The 25,471-nt window shown below is 38.5% G+C and overlaps 1 protein-coding gene across 3 annotated transcripts; it reads right to left on the bottom strand.

Moving 5' to 3' along the window:
* Window positions 1-517: 517 nt before the first annotated feature.
* Window positions 518-24,495, bottom strand: acsbg2 (acyl-CoA synthetase bubblegum family member 2). Of its 3 annotated transcripts, none has more exons than XM_038715388.1 (15): window positions 24,385-24,495; window positions 14,726-14,852; window positions 13,803-13,924; window positions 12,037-12,308; window positions 10,268-10,356; window positions 8,772-8,892; window positions 8,088-8,168; window positions 7,855-8,004; window positions 7,199-7,375; window positions 5,861-6,042; window positions 5,299-5,541; window positions 4,960-5,177; window positions 4,647-4,786; window positions 3,267-3,513; window positions 518-2,174 (listed from the first exon to the last, which is right to left on the bottom strand). In XM_038715388.1, exons 2-15 carry the CDS (start codon window positions 14,827-14,829, stop codon window positions 2,056-2,058), a joined length of 2,265 nt encoding a protein of 754 aa, XP_038571316.1. In that variant the 5' UTR covers window positions 14,830-14,852; window positions 24,385-24,495; the 3' UTR covers window positions 518-2,055. The 3 variants fall into 3 exon arrangements, with proteins under 3 accessions (XP_038571316.1, XP_038571315.1, XP_038571317.1); XM_038715387.1 differs by lacking the exon at window positions 24,385-24,495 and adding an exon at window positions 19,249-19,410; XM_038715389.1 differs by lacking the exon at window positions 24,385-24,495 and adding an exon at window positions 16,679-16,697.
* Between the last annotated feature and the right edge of the window lie 976 nt (window positions 24,496-25,471).

The raw sequence follows: 25,471 nt of genomic DNA, 5'->3' as shown, positions 1-25,471 counted from the left end.
CTTTAGTACTTACTTTCCCCTTTTGTACTTCTACTCCAGTAAATCTGAGATAAATATTGTACAACATTTATCTGATAATTTTGCGTTAAGTTACTTTTTACAGATTCAGATTAATAACAGAAAATATAATCAACAAATAAATGATATTATTACATCAAGAAGATTTTATTTATCTCCAATAAAGAGAAATATACAAGCTACCCAGCAGAGTGTATGTATAGTGATTAAAATTAGCTCCACCTTTACCAGCTGCAACATTAAAGTGATATACACATTAATGCATCAGTAATTATAATATAATTAACATTCTGAAATGGGACTCATTCTGCATAATGAGCTTTATTTTTGGTACAGTTTGATGTGAATACTTTTGTACTAAAGTAAAATTTGCAATGCAGGACTTGTGCTGCTTTTACTTAAGAAAAAGATCAGAGTCCTCCTTCCACCACTGATCCTGGACACTAAATAGGTGGCATACACTCAAAAGAGAGACTGAAGAACAACAGCGCTCCACACATCAGCTTAATCAACTTTTATTCCATAACTGATCAAACATTCACATGCCTGCTTTGTTTTTCTCCTGCGGCGTCATGCACATTTCCATCTTTGAACCCTGGTATTGTTCACAGCAATAACACCTCTTTAAGGTCAGGTACATCCAGTTTTCTGTCTGCGGTCTTGTGAGTTATTGCTGAACTGTTGGAGACCATCAAATAACAACCTCTTAGATATAAAAGCTTTCTGACAGGCTGTTAAACTCTTCCAAGTTCTAATTTTATATGTTGAGTGGACATTATTGGCTTAATGAAGTCTGTACGTATTCAAGACAGCAAGAAACTCACTCACTCTGACACACTGAATCACCTTCATTTCCTTATTTATCTTTATGCCTTCACTTTGAACTGTCAGAGAGCTACAAATACCTATTATATGCTTTATATATATATATATACATACATACACACACACACACACACACTTACTTCATATACAAGATCAGCTCTTTGGAGTGCAACAATCTCTTGCGTGAAACATCTTCAAGAGGCTGAAGACGTTACTGGATCAAAACCTCAAGCATCTGAATATTTATGTGTGTGATGCTTAAAAGATGGCAGCACACCAATGAGGACAACTATAATGCAGTTCATGTATTTGCCATAAACCTACATACAATCTAACTTTTTCCATTAACACTTTTTCCATGTTTGAGTGCAAACAAAATATGGAATGAAAATTTTAACTGAGCGAAAGAGAAGTAAAAGATGATGTAGGCAAAAATGTATTTACAATATTACACACAATCAATGCACATCTACACACAGAAGGACTGTTGGGTAAACATTTCAACAGGACCAGGCAGGTGTGTAGGCTGCAAATCAGTCAGCAAACAGAACAAGTCTGACTTTACAGTTACAAAAGGCAATAGATATGGCTTCAATGACGTGTTTTTCCAGCACGAAAAACAATTTTTTTTTGTCATGAGAGTTTTCTTTTAAACACATGTACAAAATAATGATTACTTTCTTTGAAACCAGGCAGACGAAGACGAGAAAAAACACCAAATACATTTAAAAAGGCCAGTAAACGTGAGATATGATTGCTGAATTTCATAAGAAATTCATAAGTCTTTCTAGAAATGCCTCCTTCATTTGAAGCTCATTTGGCCCTCATAAACTTTGGCAAACTGAAAATAAATAAACATGTTCAAAAGCACATTACTCCTTTTTTTAAAACACCCTATAATGTATTTTCGATTCTGTCTCTTTATCTCGAGTAATTGCAGTGCAATAAATAACTTACAGCTGCGGCTACTTCAGCTATCCAATATTACCGTTCATCCCTGTAAATAGTTGAATTTGTCTTCAAAATCATAAAGCTATTTTACAATGGCTTCTTATTTTGGCTTTTAATTTTTGTAAAACACCCACAAATGTAAACCAAGACAGATCATTCACAACTTAAGGCAAACATTTTTACAGGAGAAGAATGGCAACAGGGAGAGGTTTTGATAAATGAGATGGAGTGTTAACTCAAACAGGAGGTAGAGGAGCAGCTCTATTTGGGAGGCAGCGGGTTGTCAGGGGTCGTTGGAGTTGCCAGTTCTTTATAAAAGTTCTCAATCTGCTCTTTGTACATCTTCATTACCACCGGCCGCTTCAGCTTCATGGTAGGGCCTGTGGACAAGTAGAGAATTCATATTAAAAAAATCCTCTAGCCCCCACTGCTTTGACCTCAGAAGCTGTAGTTCGAAAGGTCTAAGCCCAGTTGCTTTGTTCTTTGGAAATCACCTAAACTCCACTAGAGGTCATTGTATCAGAGGTTTAACTTGAACCCGCTGCAGACTTGAGTGCAGAAGCAGTTAAAAGGAGTTGAGTTTAAAGGCAGATTCCTACAGCTGAAAATTCTGATTAATTTACAAAAGTTAAAATAGTCATAAAATTTTACCATGCTGTTATGAAGAAAGTTAGCATAACGAATTTAATTAATGTGTGTCACTGGCTCATTTTCAATCCAAAAGGAGGGTTACTGATCATCTGACAAACTGAAGAAGTGACTTCATAGCAGCTATTTATTAATTTAAGCACCAGCAGGACATGTGGTCAGTTTGTCAGTAATGTTGGCAGCTGAAATGTTTACTGACCTCCAAAAAAAAAAAAAAAACCCAATAAAAGCGCAGACCAGTTCCCACTGAAATTCAAATGTAAGCTCATACCACTTGATAAAGTAGTATTATTATAATAGCATAAGAAAACCATAGATAAAGGGATTAATTAGGGTAATCGCTAACCACTAGATTGGAAACCACTATCTACCACGATCTAAGAGATTACAAGATTATTATTGGGGTATAGAAGTTCAAACAGATTTGTGTTATTTTCTTTTTTTTTTATAATGAAGTATATTTTGTTTTTTTGTTTTCAATGCTGCAAATTAGTTTTATCTATAGCAACAGAAATGTGAGAACAGTAAAAACTGTTATATTATAATTATAGGCCCATGCTGACTTATTTGAGTTGCTTGACAAAGAAAAAGTAACTCTTTACATATTAGAGGCTGAAATTTGTTAAAGCTCGGTGTTTTTGTTTGAAAAACAACATCAACTAGTCACAGACCTGCACCATGTGACACTGACATGATGCCCTGAAGTTGGCTCAGGAAGGATATTTCAAGTATTAGCTTGTCCTCCAAGTGAAATTACAACTGCACTCTTCTCTCTGAAAAGTTGACCCCCTAATCAGCGCACCCTGCGTTGCCATCCCACTCACCCAGTTCTCCTCCTGGAAGGGAGAAATCCCGATCCAGAATGATCCACTTTTGAATGCGCTGAGCGTTGGAGGTTGCCTTCTCGTTGACTCCGTTGATTCCCTCCTGAATGGCGGCATGGATTGCCCGGTCTCGGCCACCTGCGATCTCAGAGACCCGTGTGGCGTCGCTGCCCAGCTTCCGGCAGAGCTCCACAGCTTCTGGCGTCAGCTCGTCCTCTGGATCGCCCGACTCTGGGTTTACCTGGCACTGGAGGTACAAAAATATGATTTTTTTTTATTGTACTGCCTAATATTTAAATTGTCTTGTGCATTAAAGCATTAAATTTAAAATTTGGGTCTGTCTATACTAGTGCTGTTTTCCCTTAAAGCCCACTAGATGGCAGCTTCTGAAAATAAATGTCTAAGAAGCCAGCACTGCCATTGCCAGCAGTTACAACAGATACATAGACTCTTTGAGATTAGGTAAAAAAAAAAATAGGTATAAAGATAAGATGTTTACAAGGCTCAGAGCCTTTTACATCCCTTTATCTACAGCAGTACAATTTCCTAACTCAGCACGGTATCCTGCTGTCCTACTTTAACCAAGAATACAACGGACAAACAGAACATTGCCTGCTGTAAAGTTGACACCAGGGGCCACACATCAACGATATGTATGCACAAAAACAAGGAATAACTCCATTTTACACACATAACTGGTATTTATAAGACGAATGTGTGCGCTTGAGACCAGGCGTACAGTTTTGTAGAGGCAGCTGCGATATAAAGAGGACATGAAATAAGGTGAGAGACGTAACCTTGTAGTACAACATTATTTAGGTTGTTTGCTAATTTATTTCTGTAGTCTACACAAATATTTATCAAAGGCACATTATAAATCATTTTGTTTACCTGTTAATCTTTAAATGTTATCCTCAATTGTGAAGCATTTTGTAAAGTCGGTTTCAATATGAGCTCTTTAAATAAGCACTGATCATCCTTCTGATGTTTAATAATGACTGATATCTCCATGATGATGATTTACAGGTGATGAATTAGTGTTATGGATTTTATAAATAGCCACACAGCAATGCGTAATGACAGCTGCTCTGGAGAATCTTGCCGGTGCAGCACAGTCTGTGAAATTGCACTTCTTGGCCGTTCTCACTGATGGTCTCTCTAGTGGTGGAGTATCAATATGCAAAGGGCTGATTAAGTGCATTTTGCGTCAATTTATGGTGAACTGTGTAAATTAGGCCTGTGCATGTGCATCTAGTTCACAATTATTTGAGAACTCTGCTGAAACAGAACCAGTCATCTCTGCCTCTTTAAAAAATCTGATGAAAAGAATGAGCCAATACTTATGCATCTGGCCTCCAGGTCTCACTTTCTAAGACTTACCTTAATGGTGAGCAGCATCGACAGAAACTTCCTCTTGTCTCCGATCAGCATGGCGTTACTAATCAGTGGAATGGCCTCCTTCACTGCATCCTCAATCGGAACAGGAGGGATGTTCTCTCCTCCTGCTGTGATGATCAGCTCTAAAACACCAATACACACAGGTTAAGTAACAGACAGGTTTAATTGACAATGGATAAAGAAAATGTTTTGAAGGCTTACAGATTGAATTCCCAAACCGCACACAAGTCTCTACTAGATCCTGTACAGATTTACCTGTTTCAAAGTGTGTTCTCGCTCTACATGGAATAAATACCTTTAATTCGTCCAGTGATAAAAAGGAATCCATTCTCGTCATGTTTGCCCAGGTCACCTGAGTGCAGCCAGCCCTCTGCATCGAGTGCCTCCTCTGTCTTGTCGGGCATGTTGAGGTAACCCATGAAGACGTGACGGCCCCAGAAGCAGATCTCACCGTTTCCCTCCTCGTCCGGGTTGTGCAGCTTTGTCTTGCATCCTGGGATCTCTTTACCACAACTGCAGGACAAAACATCTTTCTAATTCTCCACCACGCACACATTTTTATGAATTGTCTCTGACTGGTCAATACCAGGAAATTGAGTGTCTAATCCCATTTGAAGTAAAAAGACAAACGTACCTGGTGAGTTTGAAGGCTTCAGGGCGGGAGATGGTGTGAGGTCCAGTGCACTCACTCATACCGTACAGCTCGTACAGAGGAATGTCCAGGCTGAGGAAGAACTCCAGGGTGTCCTTGGTGATGGGTGCGGCACCTGTGTAGCACTTACTGCAGCGGTCCAGGCCTAGGGCCTTACGCACCTTTTTGAACACAAGCTTTTTGGCTATGTGATAGCTTAATGGTGGTCGGCCAGCTGCATCGCTTCTGAGGAGAGACAAAAAATGGAGAGAGTTTTGAGCCACGCAAGCAGCATAGCAATCAGCCTGTCTGTTGGTCCACCACTGTGGCTCACACTGACATGTCTCAACAACTATTGCATGGTTTGCCATGCCATTTGGTTATGCAAAAATCACTCAATCCACATTAATAATCCAACAATTACAGTGGACTTATGTAAGAGGGAAGCACTAACAGGGAAACAAATCACTTCAGTAAAAAGACAGAAACAAAGCATGGAAACAGGAACAAGGCATGATTTAACCATGTCTAAATAAAGCTGTAATTTTTTAGAATATGTACGTACGGATTCATCTTGGTCAGATTAGTCTGCAGACCGACATCTTTGGCCCAGGCAGCCACCTTCCTGCGCACAGTCGACGACTTTGCTCCGACAGCCCTCATCTTCTCCTGCATCTTCTCCCAGACACGTGGGACGCCCATGAAGGCTGTGGGACGCACCTCCTTCAAGGTGTTTACCAAAGAGCCCTGATAAAAAAGAAAGCAGAATTTTAAACACATATCATACTTAAAAACTAAGCATACTTAGTCATCAAACAGTTATTTTCACACACCCCCACACTAAACAGATCCTCTACACTACAATTAAAAAATTTTCAACAAATAATTAGTATTGTTCTAAACTTTTTTAGCTTTGAAAGGCGATGGTTTGTCAAGGTGGTTAACTGTTCAAGAACATGTTTTTAAACTGATACGAGATTCTTATTCACCAGAGTTAATACAAAGTATTATTGTTCTAAAGACATGAATTCTCGGATGGCATCTTCAGTGTTGACTTTCTCTCCAAATTCAGTCTCTCTGTTCTCCAGAAGTACTCCCTGCTGGCCTTGTCCAATGATGAAGACCATTCAGTATATCCCTTAAACATTTACTAGAACTCTCGGTAATCTGCCACTCCTAACTAGATTACAGGCTTTACATGTGTTAATGAACGTGTAGTTGTGATGACTATGCTGAAATTAAAGAAGCCATAAGCTCAGCACACAGACACCGCAGATAAAATCTTGCAGTTCCCATGAAATGGCACTTTATGAAATGCACATGATTGGTGGAGGGTTCAAGGATCAGAGAAGTTTTGGTGATAGGCTCCTTCATCTGTGATGGATTGGCAACCTGTCCAGGGTGTACCCTGCCTTTCACCCGATGTCAGCTGGGATTGGCTCCAGCCCCCCGCGCCCTGTACGCAGGATAAGCGGTTGACGATGGATGGATGGAGGCTCTTTCATGACCATCTGCTGGACCAATCCTTTCTGAAATACCCTCTCTCGATCATAGAGCGGAACACTGGCTTACTATTTTTTAGAAGTATTCTATATTACTTTTTGCTATTTATTCCTGTAAACATTTTTTCTTTTGGTTATTGTAAACATTTCATTCAGTTTTTTCTAGTTTTCTACTAAACATGTTTTAATGCTGTTTTTGTGAAGCAATTTGGAATTTGTGTCCGCATGGAAGGTGCTATACAAATTATTAGTGTGATTTATTATCTCAATATATCAAAGATTTACTACATTATGAATGTTGTTTAGCTAAATTTCATAACCATATCTTTGCTGTAAATGGGCCATATATTTGCGTGTGTTTGTGTACTATTCGCCGCATATTAACAACTGCTGTTTCTCACCTTCAGTGCATCTGGCTGAGCGAAGTAGGTCGCCCCACCGACCTTCATTGTGACCCAGATGTCGACCATCTGTGCTGCGATGTGGCTGAGTGGCAGGTAGCTGACCACAATCTCCTGGTTCTGAGTGGCGTCTGTCAGTCGCACGTGGCGGCAGGTGGAGAGCGCCGTCCATGTTATCTGAGGGGCAGGAGAGAGGAACACAGTTAATATGATGTATCTTAATAGTTTTATGGACGAGAGGTAACATAGAGACACGTTCTTTACAAGACACAGAAACAACAGTGAATGTATATGACCATTTTTTATGTCTATAAGTGAACTTTGACAGAAAACAAGTTTTTAAATTGTTTCAGTCAGACAACCAGGTGCCAAGTCAATGAGTCTATGGTTTAACATGCCTACAGCACATCATCTATCCATGAGGATTGTCTTGAACAAACCGTGCTAAAGGTAAAGTCATTCTAATTCCTTGAGGCATTTTGTTGATCCACACCTGCATACGTTGAAACCTGCCTAACAAGCAGTGCAATACTTTCAGCTGTCAGACACATTTGCACTTTTCTCCCATCACATAACTGGGTTGAGTTTCTGCTGTCAGTCTCAGGAGTCAAACATGTGACACTCAAAAGGTTAAAAAACACGCTGTTGTAACTTACATTGTCATGGCTGAGCATGACTCCTTTGGGCTGCCCTGTGGTTCCTGAGGTGTAGATGAGGGTGCAGCATTGGTTGGGCTTCTGGCTGGAGATGACTGCGTCGAGTGGTGCATCAGGCTCATCGCGTCCGAGCTCCATAAACTCCGCCCACTGCAGTGCACAAATTCACTTAGATGAATGTTTGATGAAATAAGTCAATTTTTTCATGTTTCATAAACTGATTGTTTGCTTACTGTGTACAGATTTGGTCTCTTCTCTTTTAGTGCATCTTTGTACTGGATAATGGCTTTCAGGTGTGGCAGCTTGTCTTCAACCTGTGAGCAAACAATACAATCCAATGAGAACATAACTGCAGGCGATGGTCTGCTTTCTACACTACTGGCTATAAATATGTATGAATTATTTCAAGACTTATACTGTATTGATCAAAGGCTTGCTACAACATCAGTCTAAATAATAGAATAAAGATTAAGGATGAAAAAAACTTTAGTTGTGTCCTAGATCTATACTGCACGCTAATTATAAGCAGGTTTTAATAGTCAGTGTGCAGACCAAAACCCCTCGACTTAAATAGAGAAGTTGCTCACAGCTGGAAAAAACAAATAAAAAATAACTTATTTTTAGAAAAACATTTTGCTGTCTCTTTCAGTTTAACTGGCAGTGGCATAGGAAAGTATTGTCTCATTTCCTGGTAATAGAAAATGGTTAAGTTTGTAGATTGATTGTATTCTAACTGCAAAGGCAGTATAATATAAAAATTTGAATTTAGTATATACTGTAAACAATTAGTATTTAGTACGGACATGGGGCACATTTCCTACGTGATGTGTGGTATGTAAACTTTATTTGTATTAATTTCTTCAATTCATAGTTGTCCACAGTATTTATATGCACGGTGTCACTCATTCTGATCTCACCTGAAGGATCTTCTGCAGCTGTTTGTGGTTCTCCACCACAATGATATTGGCCCTGCAGTTTTCTGCTACATACTGGCATGCCTCAGGAGAGTTGGTGGTGTAGATGCCCACAGCAAACCCACTGCAACAGATCATTGACAAGCCAGACTTAGCGAATGTGAAAGAGAAACTGCAGATAGACAGATTCAGAAGAGACTCTGCCCTTGTGCTATTCTGGAAGATCTTTTGCACGAAACCTGCTGCTCGAGATTTATTTAATCTACAGAACAATGAGACGTGATGTACCAAAAATCCATCCCCATCGTTCGTGCTCTCTACATTCATCTGTAAAGGTTTAATGTTTTTTTTTGTTTTTTTTACAACAGATCTCTTGTGAAGTAATTTATACTGTTTTCATTAAACTTGATCAGGAGAAGACTTTAGGTGAAAAAGTACCTTTAGTTCTTCAGTGGGATTTCTTCTCTACATTTTTTTTCCTGATGTTTTGTTTGTCCTACTCCTAGTAAAGACGGGACAATAAAAACTACCTGACGTACCAGTATTGTATCAGCTTTCCAGCAACATGATCCGCAGTAAACATGAGTCTACTACTAAGTTCATCAAACTAAACCTGTGATTTGACTGATCAGAACTGGTTTGACTAGTTGACGGTAGTTTCAATACACACTTATTGCAGCATCAGCACTGAGCAGGGAATTGGCGTGGGAGACAGGGGAATATACAAACACAATATCGGCATGTGTGTTATAGCTTCCAGAGAAGAGTATTAGGTATGACATGTACTGATGGGTATAACCAAATTAATTTGGTTTGGTTTGGTAAAATGTTATGTTGAAAATGTCAACATAATCTTTGTACGTTCTGGTACAATTATGTTCTCTAATCTTTTTGAAATATATTGGATAATTTTACTTTTATACCTCAAGAACTTACTTAAATGAAACCATCTGAGAGATTTAGAGGGGAATTGTCTCCTAGTGGAACTGCTAACAACTCAGGCTGCTAAGGTGTTTTATATTGTATTTTATTTTGTAAGCTTATGTGCTTTAATGGGAAATCTTAATTTGAAAAGTAAGTAGTGACTACAGCTGTGAGATAAATGTAGTGGAGTATAAAGTACATTATTTCTCTCAGAAATGTAGTGGAGTAAAAGTATAAAATAGCATAAAATGGAAGTTCCTCAAAATTATATTTAGTTACAGTAGTTGAGTAAACTTAGCTGTGTTCCACCACTGCAATTAATCAGTTTCCTGTTAAGCAATGTTCTGTCATCTACGAATCAAGATGTCATTAAGATAAGAGACTACGTGCTAAACTGGAAGACACCTTAAGTTATGTTCTGGTGTACTTACATTTCAAGTCTTGGATTGCACCACTCAGGTATGTAAGACGTGCCTACATACGCACATATACACATAGCTGGCAATGAAGCTGTGTGTGAGGCAACACTGAGCTCATCACTGAACTCACAAATTCAGAGGTGATAAGTAACCCACCCTGCCATAATGGCTCCAATGTCAGCAATGAACCACTCAGCGGAGTTGAAGCCCAGGATGCCGACGCCGTGGTAGCGTTGCAAGCCAAGCTGAAAAAACAAAACACACTTTTTAAATATAAACAAAACAACACAAAATAATCCTCGAAATAACATTGGGATATCCTGAACATCCATTTCCAGTGCATAATTTAGCTGGGACTTAGGTAGGTACAGTGTAATCTCTCTTCCCTCTAGGCCATGTTTTTTTTTCCATTTATTTATTTATTTCATTTAAAATATTTTGGGGGGCCTTTTTGACATGTGGTTTATGTGGTACATGTCTCATTCCTAAGCCTCTGTGATGCTCCCTCTGTAACTGTAAGTAAATAAGTTACTTACCTTAAATAAGGTAAGGTACATTTGTTATACTAAATGTGCTTATTTTCATTTTTAAGATGAAACTTTAAACTGTCCTGAGTTCAATCCTTTCCTTATGAGATTCTTTCCCACATGCACTGAAATCTGTGCAAAACAAAGTTTGTCTTTATTCCTGAAAACATCTGAGAAACCATGGAAACTGATATAGCCAAATATACACAAGACTGTCATAATGGAAACTGATACCAAGTTCAACACTGCAGTCACTCATGGAGTCTTTCATAACCAAGGTTGAAATCTAAGAATAATATCGAAAGTTTGATTTCTGCAGAACCTGCAGACCTTTAACAAGGTCAAAAGTGTCGGTATGTGTGGGGGCACAGGGTCAGGGTGGTTTGTATGTATAAGCATACAGACACACGTGTAAGCATGTCTTTGTGTGTGTGTGTGTGTGTCCGTCCATCCGTCCGTCCGTCCATGACCCCCACTGAATTTCCATTTTGACTAACTGTGTTGGGTTTCACAATAAACAATAATCTGCCCTGTGCTGTATGAACAGCTGAGGCCTGTCCTGAGCTGCCTGCACTGACATTTCAGCCCGACTCCTTCGTGCTGTCGTCGTGTGCTGTCTAGACAGACTTGGCATAAAATTGAATGCACCGACACAAGACTTTAAAACAAAGACAACAGAAGTTGATTGTTTTACATAAAAAATGACATCTTAGACCTTTACATAATGAAGGAATATTGTTGCTCAGAGTGAATAAAAACGAAAGTGAAAAAGATAAAGAATACACTTTTTTTCCAGATACTTCTCACTTTTAAAGGTATTGTGTATTTGAGAAGTTTTACATACTCTGAAATAAAACTACAATGAGGAACTTCCCTAATAGTGCAACGCTATGTGACTTTCCAGCACTGAACCTGCAAATGTGTAACTGTTCTGGGTTTGGTTGGGTTTCCACTCCTGACAAAAAATTGTGCAAAATGTCCATTATGATTTTCCTAGAGCCCAAGGTGACATATTCCAATGTCTTGTTTTCCCGACCAACCACCCAAAACCCAAATACATTCAATTAATAATGATATAACAGAGAAAATCCTGATCCTCCTATTGGAGAAGCAGGAGGCTTTGGGATGTTTACTTAAAATTGACCTGAGATTAATTTTCTGTCAATTAACTAATCCATTAATTGTTCCAGCCCTAGTCTGTTATTCACATTATTCATGAGAAAGCTGAAAATATACACACAATGTACATGCACTAATATTTAAAAGCAATATGTTTTCCTCCCAAAGACCAATATCATAACAAAAGGAAGAATTTGAATACAACTGTAAAAACAATGCCTTGGTCCTTTCGTATAAAATGCTGTTTACACTGGATTACACAATAGATAAAAAGACTACCTTAAGGAAGCTCTTGGCAGCGGTGCGGCAGGTCTGGTAGTATTCTTTGTAATTTAGGCTCTTCTGCTGATCGCCCTCCTTCCAGCTCAGAGCTGTACAGTTGCCAAAGCGCTCCACAGCTGAGGTGAACATCTCGTTGACGGTCAAAGGGCTGTCAGCAGCCAGGCCAGAGTCGCCAATCCTCAGTTTCACCTCCGCATCACCCTGCGACGTCCACAGGCCGGGCTCTCCTGCTGCTGGCACCGACAGGGAGTTTGGGCGCTGGGCTTTCACTGTGAAAATAGACATAGATAGAAAAATAAGCAAGGGGTTGTCAAGAGATATCAACGACAGATCTCCTTTCCATGCAGAATCTCCTTGTTCCCATAATCTCCATGAGAGTTGCAACACCCTGTATTTGTCGTATAAGAGGGCCACTCACTGTCTGGTATGACACATAAAGCTACAAACAAACATAAGCCACTGAGCGGTTCTGATCTAAGCTCTTGGCAACAGTCACACAGGATGCACATTGATTAAGCTGTTTAAGGCTGGCTGGATGCAGTTTTCTTTGAAACGGTAAAGTCAATTTTATCTCATACCAACCTTACAGGCTCACTTTCTCCCACAAAACACAAAATGTCTTGTGCCACCCTTGAACTTTTTTTACAAAAAATTTTTTTTCTAGGTTATTTTGATTGGATTTGTCATGTGAAGTGTCTTGAGTGCCTTGGAAAGCACTCAAAAAGAAATAATGTGTATTATCATTATTAAAAATAAAAGTAAGAGTTATATTAAATGGAATGCATTAGAATAGCATCTTAATTTGTCAGTGTTTGTTACCACATGTTTGATTTTTGTAGCTGTTCATCAATTCTCTCGGTTATGATAACATTGTAAGTAATTGCTGAGATGCCTCAAAACATGAGCAATCACATCATCATACAGGTTGCAAGCAAAGACCCATTTTGGCCAACCTTGTTTGAAAGAGAAAATTAAAGCAAACAGTAAAATAACAACCCCAGCTGTCCACGAAAGCATCCATTACAGATTTAATTCCTGGTTCAACTTTTAACAGCCACACTGGCCACAGTTTCATGTGCAGGGAGAGATTACTGATAACATTTTCAGTGCACTACCCTTTGGTTTCGCCTTAAAATAAAGCAGTTTAGATAATAAGCTAGACACAGAGCAGATGAAGGGCAGGATGGTGAATCTTTTCTTATGGACTCTTATGGCCAGCAGACATCCATGTACAACATTTGAATGTACGGTGTTCAATTCAAGATGATTTTAGTGCATAATCCTATTAAACCAAACTAATAACCTATTTAACAGATTTACTACTGCACTGACTTCATGGTAATTATGAGGGTTTCCTGTGAGTAGTCCCTGTTAATTTAAATTAACTCTTGAATTGTAAGAAAGCCTTACAATCAATGGAAGCTTTGCAACCAAATATCAAGGAATTGAATACGTGTATTTTGCCCTCCGTGACTGAGACAGGAAGGAATGTAAAAATGCAGACTGAAGGCAGGAAAAGGAAAGTTGTGTTGTTCTGCCAAAGAATGTGGGCACTTGTGTTTGGCCCACTTCCTCAGGAAAAAAGATCGGGAAAAAAAAAACATGTGCACTAATGCTGACACAGCTCCAGCTCAGAATATTGCTCTGTATATTGCTTATCATCATTTGAATCCGGCTGCACCACCCTCACGAATGTTAGAGTTCAGGGAGGGACGAAGAAAGAGTAAACACATTCAACCTGGCGGCTATTCTTCAGCCATCACCTGTTTGTGTGTTTGACGTCTGTTCAGCGGGGACCTCTGTGGCCTTGGTGCTGCTGTTGACTTCATCATGCGCACTGGTCTCCTCTTCTCTTTCCCCTGTGGACTCCTCCTCTGAAGACTCACTGAAGAAAAGCAAAGGAAAAACTTGGTCACTAACAAGAGGAGAGTGGATTCCCAAAGTGACTGTCGCATCCTTGTGAAAACCAGAGGCAGAAACAAGAGGCATACGTGGAAAACTGTTCATCATCCTCCTGAAAGTACATATTATGTCTTCATCTAAACTGTAGATCTCAAAATGCTCACAATAATAGCTTCAAATTAAAGTTTATGTTATTATTGCATTAAATTAAAGCGTCATGGGCAAAACAAAAGAGAAATAAATCACTATGATTACACTGACAGGAATGTAATCCTACACACAATAAGACTACACAATTACTAACATTATGTGAACTACCACACTGGAGCTAGTACCTGGGTGGCATATTTGCATCAGGATTTGCATCCGGTAATTTCCCTATAATATTCAAATCTTAGTGAAAGACAATGATGCTATGCTTCTGCAAAAAACACTGTCAACTAGCTATCAAGTTAGCAATATTGCAATCCCAGACAACATCTGACTCTAGACCAGTGGTTCCCAACCTTTTGGCTCAATACACAGTGAGCAGTCCAAGCAAAAGTTGATTTATACATTCTGAAATTGTTTAATTTCATATTCTTTTTGAGGTTGCAAACATTAAAACCATTCAGTATTTTTCAAGTAAAAAGCCAAGATAAATGTCTTCATAAATATGTTTGTTCTTTTTTTCTAATTTATCAGCCATCTTTTGAGCCCTCTTTCATCTTCTAACGCAGGTTGGGATCCTAAGCTCTCAGGACAGTGACGTCAAGGTGTCTCGGATGTGTTTGTGCGGGCATACTTGAGCACAATGCCGTCAAGTGAGGCTGCGCTGTCCCCTGCACCACAGGATGACTCCAGGAAGCTGCCTGTTCTGGAAGGCTCCATCACCACAGCTTCAGACATGGCGGTGGGCTCACACGCGGTCACTGAAAGAGACAAGTGATGGGGCTTGTTAGTTACTGTATATTTGACAAGCAAATCTCTAACAAGCAAGTAGTATTATGGCTGTTACAGATGGTGAAAAAGATAACTAGACATAAGCCACATGTGCACACACAAAGTAGTGTAAGTATAACCCAATACTGGCAGGTGCATCTGCAAAAAAGGCAACAGCATCATAAAAAAATCTCCTCATGAGCTGAACGAGAAGTTTAATATAAGACCTTTTGTTCAAATCTCATCTGTCTTCTTTTTCTTGAAATATTTCATTGGTGATCATTTAGTTTAGCGCTGCAACTAATGATCACATTCATTATTGATTAATCCATTGATTCTGTTTTGTTAACCGATTGTTTTGTTTAGTCTATAAAATGTCAAGAAATTGTGGGAAAAGGGTTAGGGCTTCAAATGCCTTCTTCTGTCTAACAAACAGCCTAAAACCTAGAGACATTCAGTTACTTTGATCTAAAACAGAGAAAAATAGCAAATCCTCACCCATTGAGAAGCTACAATCAGATGATGGTTGAAATTTTTGATTTAAAAATGCCTAAATGATTAATCAATAATTAAAATCATAAATTTTCTGTCAATCAACTTCTTGTTTCAGCTCTAATTAAGTACACTGGGTTACTTATGGGTGTTAATTTCTTTCACTTTATTGTTAATTTCTTTGTTGACTAACGGTGAACCCTCTTTGTAGCATGTATCCAAATCATCTAATTATTATATTTATTATATTCAGAGGATCATACATCTAGGAATTAAAATATTTATTTGCATCCTATTGACAAATATGTTACAGAAATCTGTAACGGAGATTTCTGTCAGTATTGTAAATAATATGTAGATATTGACGTAGTATTTCAGGGTGTGGGTGCCTTTTTCTTGATATGAAAACTAGACACAAACACTAACAGTAAAATTCAAGCCTGGTTTGAGAAGGCAGATACCTTATGACTTTAAAAGAAAAAATGGGTTGCTCCCCTGGTCTAATTGCAAGACAGTAACACTAACGTGTGACAGCCGGCAGCTTCTAGTACTCACAAGACTCACACTTGAGTGTTTTTGGCACCAAGTCGCATTACTTTTGCCAGCAGTTGTAGTTTGGGTTATGTCTACACATCCATTCCTGTTTTTGGATATTGTGCAGGTTTCACTGTATAATCTGTTTTTTAGACATTTCATTAAGTGACTATAAATATTGATGACATATGGTGACTGACCTCTGCTGAACAAATACAGAATGTCGACAGGAAACCTCTCAAAAACGACCACTATGTTCAGCTACGTCATGCTTATTATCAACCTTTAGTGCTGACTTTCTGAGCTGCTAAACAAACATTGTCTTCGTCTACACCACGTCGCCTACTCTGTTGACAATTTTTGGTTGTATGGCAACAGTGTGGGGAACATATGGAGCCGAGCTGGCAAAGTAGAAAGTCTTATTACAGATAACATTGTCCTGCTGCGAATAATGAATTGCCTTTTATTGCCGCGCTCGGTCAACAAAACACCTTTTCAAAAACGGTTCCATTGCACCACCCTTTCAAAATCCAACGAAAACCTAGTAGATAAAACTAAAATCTGATTATGAGATATGACGGCATGAAAGACAGACAGAGCAAAGTGCGACGGACAATGAAAGCCTGATTTCCTTCTCCTCTATCAATCATCCTGCATCATTTACATGGTGCTACTTGGTGTGTAAAAGGTAATAATTTCCTTTTAAAAAAAGAGGTGGAGGGAGAATCCTTTTCCGCCTTTGCCATTACCTCATTACAGGAAACACGTCAAATCCTCCTAAACAACTCACCACTCAGCCACCATCAATCCCACACCTCCATGATGCTCCCTCTCATTCAAGCTCTTTGGTAATTCACAGGTCTGAACTGCTGCTGGCCTGTTTGTTTAAGGGGGCTGAAAACACATACCAGCAGCTTCGTCTGCCTATTGTGAAAGCAGCCTATCATGACTCGCCTGTCAGGGACAATTAGTGGAAAGAAACAGGCTCCAGGGAGGTCAGGAGGCAGGAACAAAAATATTTTTCATCATACTTTAGAGTTTGACACATATCTGCCAACCACACCTTCCATGTATGTAACAACTTTCAGTGTATTTAAAATGGCAGGAACAAAACTGCCAGCAATCCTGAAATGCTGGCCTCTGGGGAATCAGCAGCCATCAGTTCTTCAGTTAAGAAAATCAATCCTACTTAAGTCATGTGATGAATGGCCTAAACCGAGGCGAGTTCTTTACTGAGTCATACGGACGCCCGAAGGTCTCTCAAAAAGGAGACAGATGTCACCGGGTGATCTCCCCACTGCTCACGTGGACACATGCAAAGCTGCCATTTTATTTTGGCTCGTGCTTCCATTGCATCTGCAGATTCCTTAAGGACACAGCTGTAAGTGAATGTGGGTTTCCAGCAGTATTAAAGGGAGTTAGGTTGACTGGCAGATATTGAATACAACCCCGCTCTATTTCCTTTCTGTCATTGTTTTTGGTCTTCAAGCACAGTGGTCACCGGAAGGAACTGGGAAGGTGTTCAGTCACTTGTAGTGTAATACATCCTTAGACATCAGACTGGAAAACCACCTAAGGCTATTTCTTGCTTGCCCCCCTTTTTATATCCCCTTCTTCCTTTTCAACCATTTTGGTCCAACACATTTAGATCTCGATTAAAGGCTACAGATGCATGCCTCTGATTTAGCTCTGGTGGGAGAGTCCCCTACTTCTTGTCAGAAGCGACAAATACCTTACAGCATCAATCATTTCTCATCAAGTGTTAGTGAGTTATTGGTCAATGTTTTGCCCAAAATAAATATCATGCCTTGTGTGGTAAACTATCATTTCAGATTCTGATATCACCCATAGGACATTTTTGTGGGCTTCCCCTTAACTTGAACTTCACAGAAACGAAAAGCAAAACCAAGGTCTCTTGGGAAGTAAGGCCGCAACTAATGATTATTTTCAGTAGAGATTAACCTGCCGACTGATTAATGGTTTTGTCTATTAAATGTCAGAAAATAATGAATCCCAGAACCCAAGGAGGAGACGTCTTCAAAGGTTTCCAAAACCCACAGATATTTCACTTAGAATATAAACCTGAGAAAAGCAGAACTTTAACATCGGAGAAGGGGGAACAAGCAAATGCCTCGTTAGAGATCATTTTCTGTCCCTCAAAAAAATCAGTTAACAGAGTAATCATTACAGCTCAGGAGCAGCTTTTTGAATGCTTTCTAGCATGCTTTTGTTCAGATTCCTTGTCATGTGCCAGCACAGCTAATGCCCCAGGATGAATTATCTTATGGATTTTAACACTGTGCAAACTGACATCATTATTGCAATTGCGTTCATGCAATCAGGAGAGGATTATGAATGTGGAGCAGAGTCATGCATTGCACCAACCGATTCATAAAGGGAAAATTCAACAGTTGGAACAGATAACAACTCTTAAGCCTTTTATCACTAATTATTGTCTTTCATAACCCCTCCCCCCCCAACGTGAATACTTAAAACCAAACAAGGGACTCTCTCCAATACAATAGCCTACTACCATGCCTGCAAACTTCAGTTAGGTTAATCCCCTGTCAACACACAACAGACAAAACCCCACCCCTGCTTTCAATTTTGTCTGTCTGTTCTCAGGCACCATCTCTCCTTGTCCAAGATAACAGACATCTCCTCTTGACTGTCTGAACCTAATGTTGTCACTCAAAATACACCTGAGACAATTTGTTTTTCAATCAATACATTCTCTGAACCTCCGCATCCTCAGCCAGCTGCTGCCTCTGAACAGCACCCAGCAGAGCAGTTTTTACAACTGGGCGTAAACCTCTGCATCCTCACTATACAGTTACCACCTCAAGCTCAACAATTTTTTAAGCTAATGTGGCCATTTAAAGAAAACAAGGCAAGGCTTTGCATGCCTTTAACGTTTGTCATCATCTGGCAGATTCACACAGATCTGCTGGTTGGGTTACACCCTTTTGCAGAAGAGCATCTATCCACATGCTGTGGACAGGGTGACTCAGCCATACATTTCAGCTCTCTTGAAATTTACAGATTAAAATACTGTGAATCACAGCTGTGCTCAAATCAGGCTAAAAGATTGGCTTCATTTAATTACATCTGTAGAATTAATGTCAGGGAATGGCAAAGCCAAATGATAACATGGGATATCAGACTATAGCACCAAACCTGAGGATTTAACAGATCTTAATTCATATAAAATCCAAAGTATCATACATGAGACATGACTACAATGGAAGCTGTTTTCTCATCACCAACTGGTTTCTGATTTGTCTGAGTGAAAGCTGGAGTTTAAGGTAAAAGGATTATATCTCAGCTACATGAAATATAAATGTAAACTGTGGTACTCACGCTGCATTGCTGGAAACTAATTCTATCCCAGGTTTGTATTACAGATTTTCTCTGGAATCGTCCACTTTTCCTTTTCCCTTTCTGTAAATGCCGCTGAACACACACACACACAAAAATACACCAGCTGTCCACCCTTTCTACAACTTGAGCAGCATATCATTCATTTTCAAACACTAGTAACCGGCTTGGTTGGTCCCACCCCCTGAAAACCCCACCCAGAGAAGCCCGCCTGCTTCCTCCAGACAAACTCTCCTCCTCCCTGTGTCTCCCAAAGCAACCTGATTGGCTAAAACTGCTCACACCACAAAACCAATTTTCCATATAAGGCCACGCAAGCCAAGTCAATAAGATGGGGGGGGGGGGGGGGGTAGCTCTGAGGACACACTCACTCTTGATGATGATGACAGATGATGCTATGAAACTCAAACCCATCCCCCTACAGAGATATGCTGCTATGCCGGCTGGGGTTACTGTCGGACAAACTGTATGCAAACGTGTCTGAGGCCAGATTACAAGTGCAGCTGTGCTGGCTTGGCTTTTTGTCTTTCCACTGACTGAAATCATTCTTATGCACACTGCAAAGCCGCCCACATCCTGTCACCTACATTATTAAAAAATATTACACATTGATCTTCCTTCATCTGCTCATCTTCCATCATTTTAAGCCATTGAAACCCCAAGGCTGCAAATAATGATTATATTCATTATCGAATCATCTGCAAATTATTTTCTCAATTAATCAACCAATCGTTTTCTCTATTAAATGTTAACAAATTGTGAATGTCCATCTCAGTCTCCCAACTGTCGAAAACACAAATTATACTCAGTTCACAATAATATAAAACAGAGAAAAGCAGCAGATCCTCATATTGGAGAAGCCGGAAAAAGCAAACATTTGACATTTTTTCTGAAAAAATAACTGAAAGGGTTAACAAAATAATTGCAGATTAATTTTGTCTGTCGACCAATTGGTTAATCAACTAGTTGTTAACTCAACCTTCCATATCATGCCACTACAATTGTTTCAAAATAAAAACTTTGCTGACTGCATTACAGTGCAAGTGGTCAGTGAAATTAGTCCGATTTTTATTTAACAGTGTAACATTGTTTGCAAACACAACTTTAGCCCTGAAAATCAAAGCTGTCAGCCCAGTTACCCAGCTTAACAAGTCAATCCTGTACTTCTAGTTCCTTAGAGCCAGGACGGGCTCCAGAAAGCAAGTTAAACAAACTCTGAGTCCAGCTAGTCTAACCCTGAACTCGGAGCTGATGAACCCTGAGAACGAAAACCCTGTTTTCCAGAACAGCTGATCAAATTCAGTTCAGTTAACTCTTTGTATGTTCACTCTGAGTTAAGCTTGTTCATGGTGAATAAAAAAAGCCATCATCAATGGAGCTCTAATACTATGATTCACCATGGAAAACCAGAGTCTCCATTTTAATCAAGTGGATGAAGATATATTAATGCATGTATATCCAGTTTTATCTTTAAAGAAAGTCTACTTAGAGTTGGAAAAAGTGTCAATAAGTTAGCACAAGAAGTTTTTTCAGTGTTGTGTGCTTATTCATCATTTACCAGACAGGCTGGGCTGTACATTTCCTTGGATGATAAAGGTGTGGAATCTGATGTGTATTAGGCTGTAGCCCACATTACATTTTAAATTTATTTCTTCAGCTTTAATCTGATAGGGATAAAACACCGCGGCTTGATAAGCTCACAATCTGACCTGATAATAAAGTGTTTTGCACTTGATAAGGTGATGAGGTTAAAATACTAAAAATTTTAAATTAAGATATCTATTTGGATCTTGGCTCAACAGCGTTCAATGGCTTTATTTCAGCCTCAGCAAATTTAGGCAAAGTCACTGAAATGCTGTATGTAGCTTATTTAAAAAAAACAAACAAAAAAACTAACTTTCTGACTACATTCTGCAGCTGTACCACAATCCTGCTCAATCAGAAATATTAACATATAATATCCAATTCTACCGGCATTATGTTCAATTAGTGAACCACTCACATCACAAGTGAAAGAGATAATTATACATTAATCATATGTGTCTTAAGGTTCATACTGATTTTTACAGTTTCTAAAATCTTTGTTGATAAAAAGAAAGACATGGAGAGGTTTTATTCTGAGCTGAGGGTGATTTAAATGGGAGGGCAAAAACCGCTGTTCAAAGAAATGACTGACAGTGCATAAAAGCAGTAGCTTGACATAGCAACAAACTGGGTTTTTATTTTGACACACAGTAAACCTCTGCTAACTGACTGAATCAACAAGTCAATGAAACAGCGTGTATGACTCTGAAAACCTGCCGGCGAGCAGTTTAGGTTCACAGAGTAATCATGGTAACTGACCCAGAGTTTCAGTTACCTCTCTTTCTGGAATGGAAAACCCAGAGTTTCCCTCATCTCATGGTTAACTAACCAGTTTTTACTAAACCTGCTTACTTGAATACTCAATATACACGGTACTAAAACAAAGACAGTGCCTCTAGAAAGGAACCAACTCAGGAAAAGTAAACATAACTTGTCTATAAACACTGTAGCCTACTTTTGATAGGCCTCCAACTATGAAAATAAAGGAGTAAACGTGCCTGCCTCTGTGAAGGAAGTAGGTAGGGTTTTATAATGTGGGTAACAAAAAATTAGAGTAAGGTACCACTGATTCACACAGAATCAGCACCAGAGGTTAAAAAAAATATGATACGAGATACGAAAGGAATTTCCTTTACACAGTTTCCCCTAAAATCCCCGCCTCCACTGTTCAATAGGTCAAGTAGTTCAAATAGAGGAAGCAGAAAACACACATATTTCCTGCTCGAACTGATTAAAATATAAAAGGTGTAAAAAATTGCTGACATTTAAAACACGAGAGCTGCCTTTCTAGATTTAACCTCACAATAACATACGTGATTTTTTTAAACCTGTATTTTTAGTAAGATAGCTCACTTAAAACATCTGAAAAACATCCATTGACATAGACTTCGAAATGGAAACGTGTTTATGTTTATGCACATGACATGCTGTTGTAACATCAGATCTGAAAATATCTCACGCGTGTAGAAGCTCACATGACTTCACAAAATGTGTGCCATCACTACTCTATGGACAGATCAGTCTCAGCCAATTGCCATGAGAGACGAAAAAGCAGAGCCACCACACCACAGCATCACATGACAGCCAGAGGACGGCTGATCCGGTTTACCCATGCGCAAATGCTGAAATGCTGCAGGATGTGCTGATGCACCGTGCACTCAGAGGTTATTGTCGGTCACTGACATCCTGTCTCATCCCACACTCTACTTGGGCAGTACGTAAAATGGCCAGTGGTTGAAAGTACATTTACTCAAGTACTGTACTTAAATACAATTTTGAGGTACTGCTTTACTTGAGTATTTCCTTTTTCTGCAACTTTATACTTTTTACTTGATTACATTGATTTGATAACTTAGTTACTAGTTACTTTCCATATTCAAATTAATAATACAAAATATAATCAACAAATAAATTATGATGTTATTATATCAATTATCAGCTGCAATATTAAAATTATGTACACATACATCAATAATCATAATCCAATAATATATTGCCTATGTTGCTATATCTGCCCTCTTATTTCTTAGTACTTCTTCGACCATTGGAACTGACTTATTTCATTTGATATCGAGTTTCAATGATAAAATATTTAACATTTATACAATTTATCACTAATTAGACATTATATTAATCTATAAAATTAGTTTTTCGAGCTAATGGAGAGACTTATTGTCTCATGTAAGATTAATCTGTCGGTGGTGTGTTCATATTACGCTTCCAAATATGTTTGTGATTTTACTAGAAAAATACCACAGTTTTAATAATTATTAGGCCTATATCACCTAGCACAAAAGTAAATTGATGGAGAAAATATGTGTGATTTGCAGTGGTGGAAGAAGTATTCAGATCTTTAACTTAAGTAAAAACTATCAATACCCCTGTAAAAATAGTCCAAAGTCAAATTACTTGTTATTCAAAGTACTTTTATTTTAAATTATTGGATATGTAATTAATACCATAGCCTATTATGTGCATGTAAATTTTCGTTTAAAGTGCATTTTAGGCATGGTATAAACCGTTTGGTAGTTTAATCCATAAGAATACAGCAATATTTCATAATAGATATTAATGTGTAAAGTAACTAATACTAGCTGTTAAATAAATGTAGCAGAGCAAAAAGTACTTTATTTCCAAGTATAAAATTAAATGTAAAATACAAGTACCACCACCTAGGGATAAAATAATTTATAAATAACAAAATAATGTATATATTTAAAACAATTGTCCTGAGAGGCACAGTTGTGTATATCCCTTCATACAGGAGACAAGCTTAACACTCCATGGACAGTAAAATGTCAAAGGATTATTTTCGTAGCATCCAAAAACTACAGCTCCCAGAAGGCTTTGAATGGATTACAATGGCTAAGACTCATGGGATATGTTGTTATTTAATGCTTACAAAAATAATATTTTGGGGTAAAATGAGAACAATATTACAAACCAACTTAACGTAGATTATGGGCAGAAAACCTCAATAATATGTTTGTTATTTTAAGATTTAAAGAGAAAACTTTGGAGAGAAAACCAAGTGAGTGACAGAGGCTAGTGGAGCAGATGCTAGCTAGCTAGCTAGCCAGCCTAGGGGCGGGATTTCAACTCAGTAGATCTGAAGTTGGCGCTGCCTCTGCGGCTTTACTATTGGCTACGTCTCGGCAAGGTTTCGGGTAAAGAGCTAACGATAAATATACATTAGCAGTTGAAATACTGAGCTTTAAACTCCTGTGAGGTGATTTGTCACTTTTTATTTATATTAAATAGCTTCGCGGCGTTGTTTAACTTTACTTTAGCTGAGTATTAACAAGACTACTAAGTAAACGTTAACTTAATTAGCTTAACTTAACTCCATTCATCGTCAACCGTTTATCCTGCGTACAGTGTAGCGGGGAGCTTAACTCTAATTGTCATAATTTATAAACGATAACTTACCTCAGTAGATAAACTCAGTAAGTTAATGTGTGGCTTGATGCTCGACTTGTGCCAAAGATTAACACAAACCAACCCCGGTAACGTTGCAAAGGTGGCATTACTTACCTCTAGAAGAAGCTCTTTGTTTTGATGAGGAACTTGTGAGCACTCCTGTCACTATCAAGGGGTCACAAACATTCCTGGTGAGCTGTGCTGAATTGCTGCTCTGTGTCACCTGTTTTACAGCTTTTACACAGCACTCTCACCTGACATTCACCCTGCATCACAATGACTATACTATCTTTTGGAAAAATAAAGCGCATATACTCTGTAAACACTGCATAGCTCTTTTCATTTTAAGTTTCTGTTGTATTCATTATGCTTGACTTTTTGCAATACATGTGTTTCGTTTGTTCTCTTATTTTGTTTATTGTTATCCACCGAAATACCAAATTCCTTGTATGTAAAACCTACTTGGCAATAAACATGATCCTGACAAACATAATTTCTTCAAGCCTAGGCCATAAACAAACATACATTGTGTTCTCATTATGCATACATTCAGTTTCTTCTGAGAAATACGGAATCTTTAATTTATTTGTTGTAGCCTAAAAGCTGTCAAATTTAAATAGGCTATATCAAGTTTAAAATACTGGAATTAGCTTATAAAATACCCATCATGTGTACACAGGATGTAACTCTGCCAAGGTTTCTAAAGCTCCCAATGAAAAGATTTTACAACCTTATTAGGCTCTTTCTTTCTTTGGTGTTATTTGAATGTTTTATCAACCTCATTCTCCAGCCCCAAAATGCATGAAAAATAATGATTGGCATATGTGAATGTGCTTTATTTTGATTTTCTACATTGCTTAAAATTACAAAAACACATGCCACTGGGCCAACGTCTAACCCAAAGTAATGTATAAGGTGAAGCTCCAACAATTTGCTCTTGATGAAATCCTAATATTTTATGTAAGCTGACTAATGCTGAGTCCATTTTCCATTGACAAATCAATAAAAATCAAATCAAATTTTTTTGCCGTTTATCAACAGTATCTCAGTTAATCATTTGACTTTCGTTTATCAAGAGGACCTGATAAAATAATATTTTCATCTGACAAAACTGTGAACATCTTGTCACAATATAAGCATATACTGCCACCATGTGATGAAGACCTGAAATGCAGGGTCGGTTGCACTCTTTTGCAAGAGT

The sequence above is a fragment of the Micropterus salmoides genome, unplaced genomic scaffold (genome assembly GCF_014851395.1).
Source record: "Micropterus salmoides isolate LMB-PRFRI ecotype aquatic unplaced genomic scaffold, ASM1485139v1 Ms_hic_scaffold_13, whole genome shotgun sequence".
NCBI lineage: Eukaryota > Metazoa > Chordata > Actinopteri > Centrarchiformes > Centrarchidae > Micropterus > Micropterus salmoides.
The sequence above is the reverse complement of the archived record's forward strand: the minus strand, read 5'-3'. Positions and strand labels throughout refer to the sequence as shown.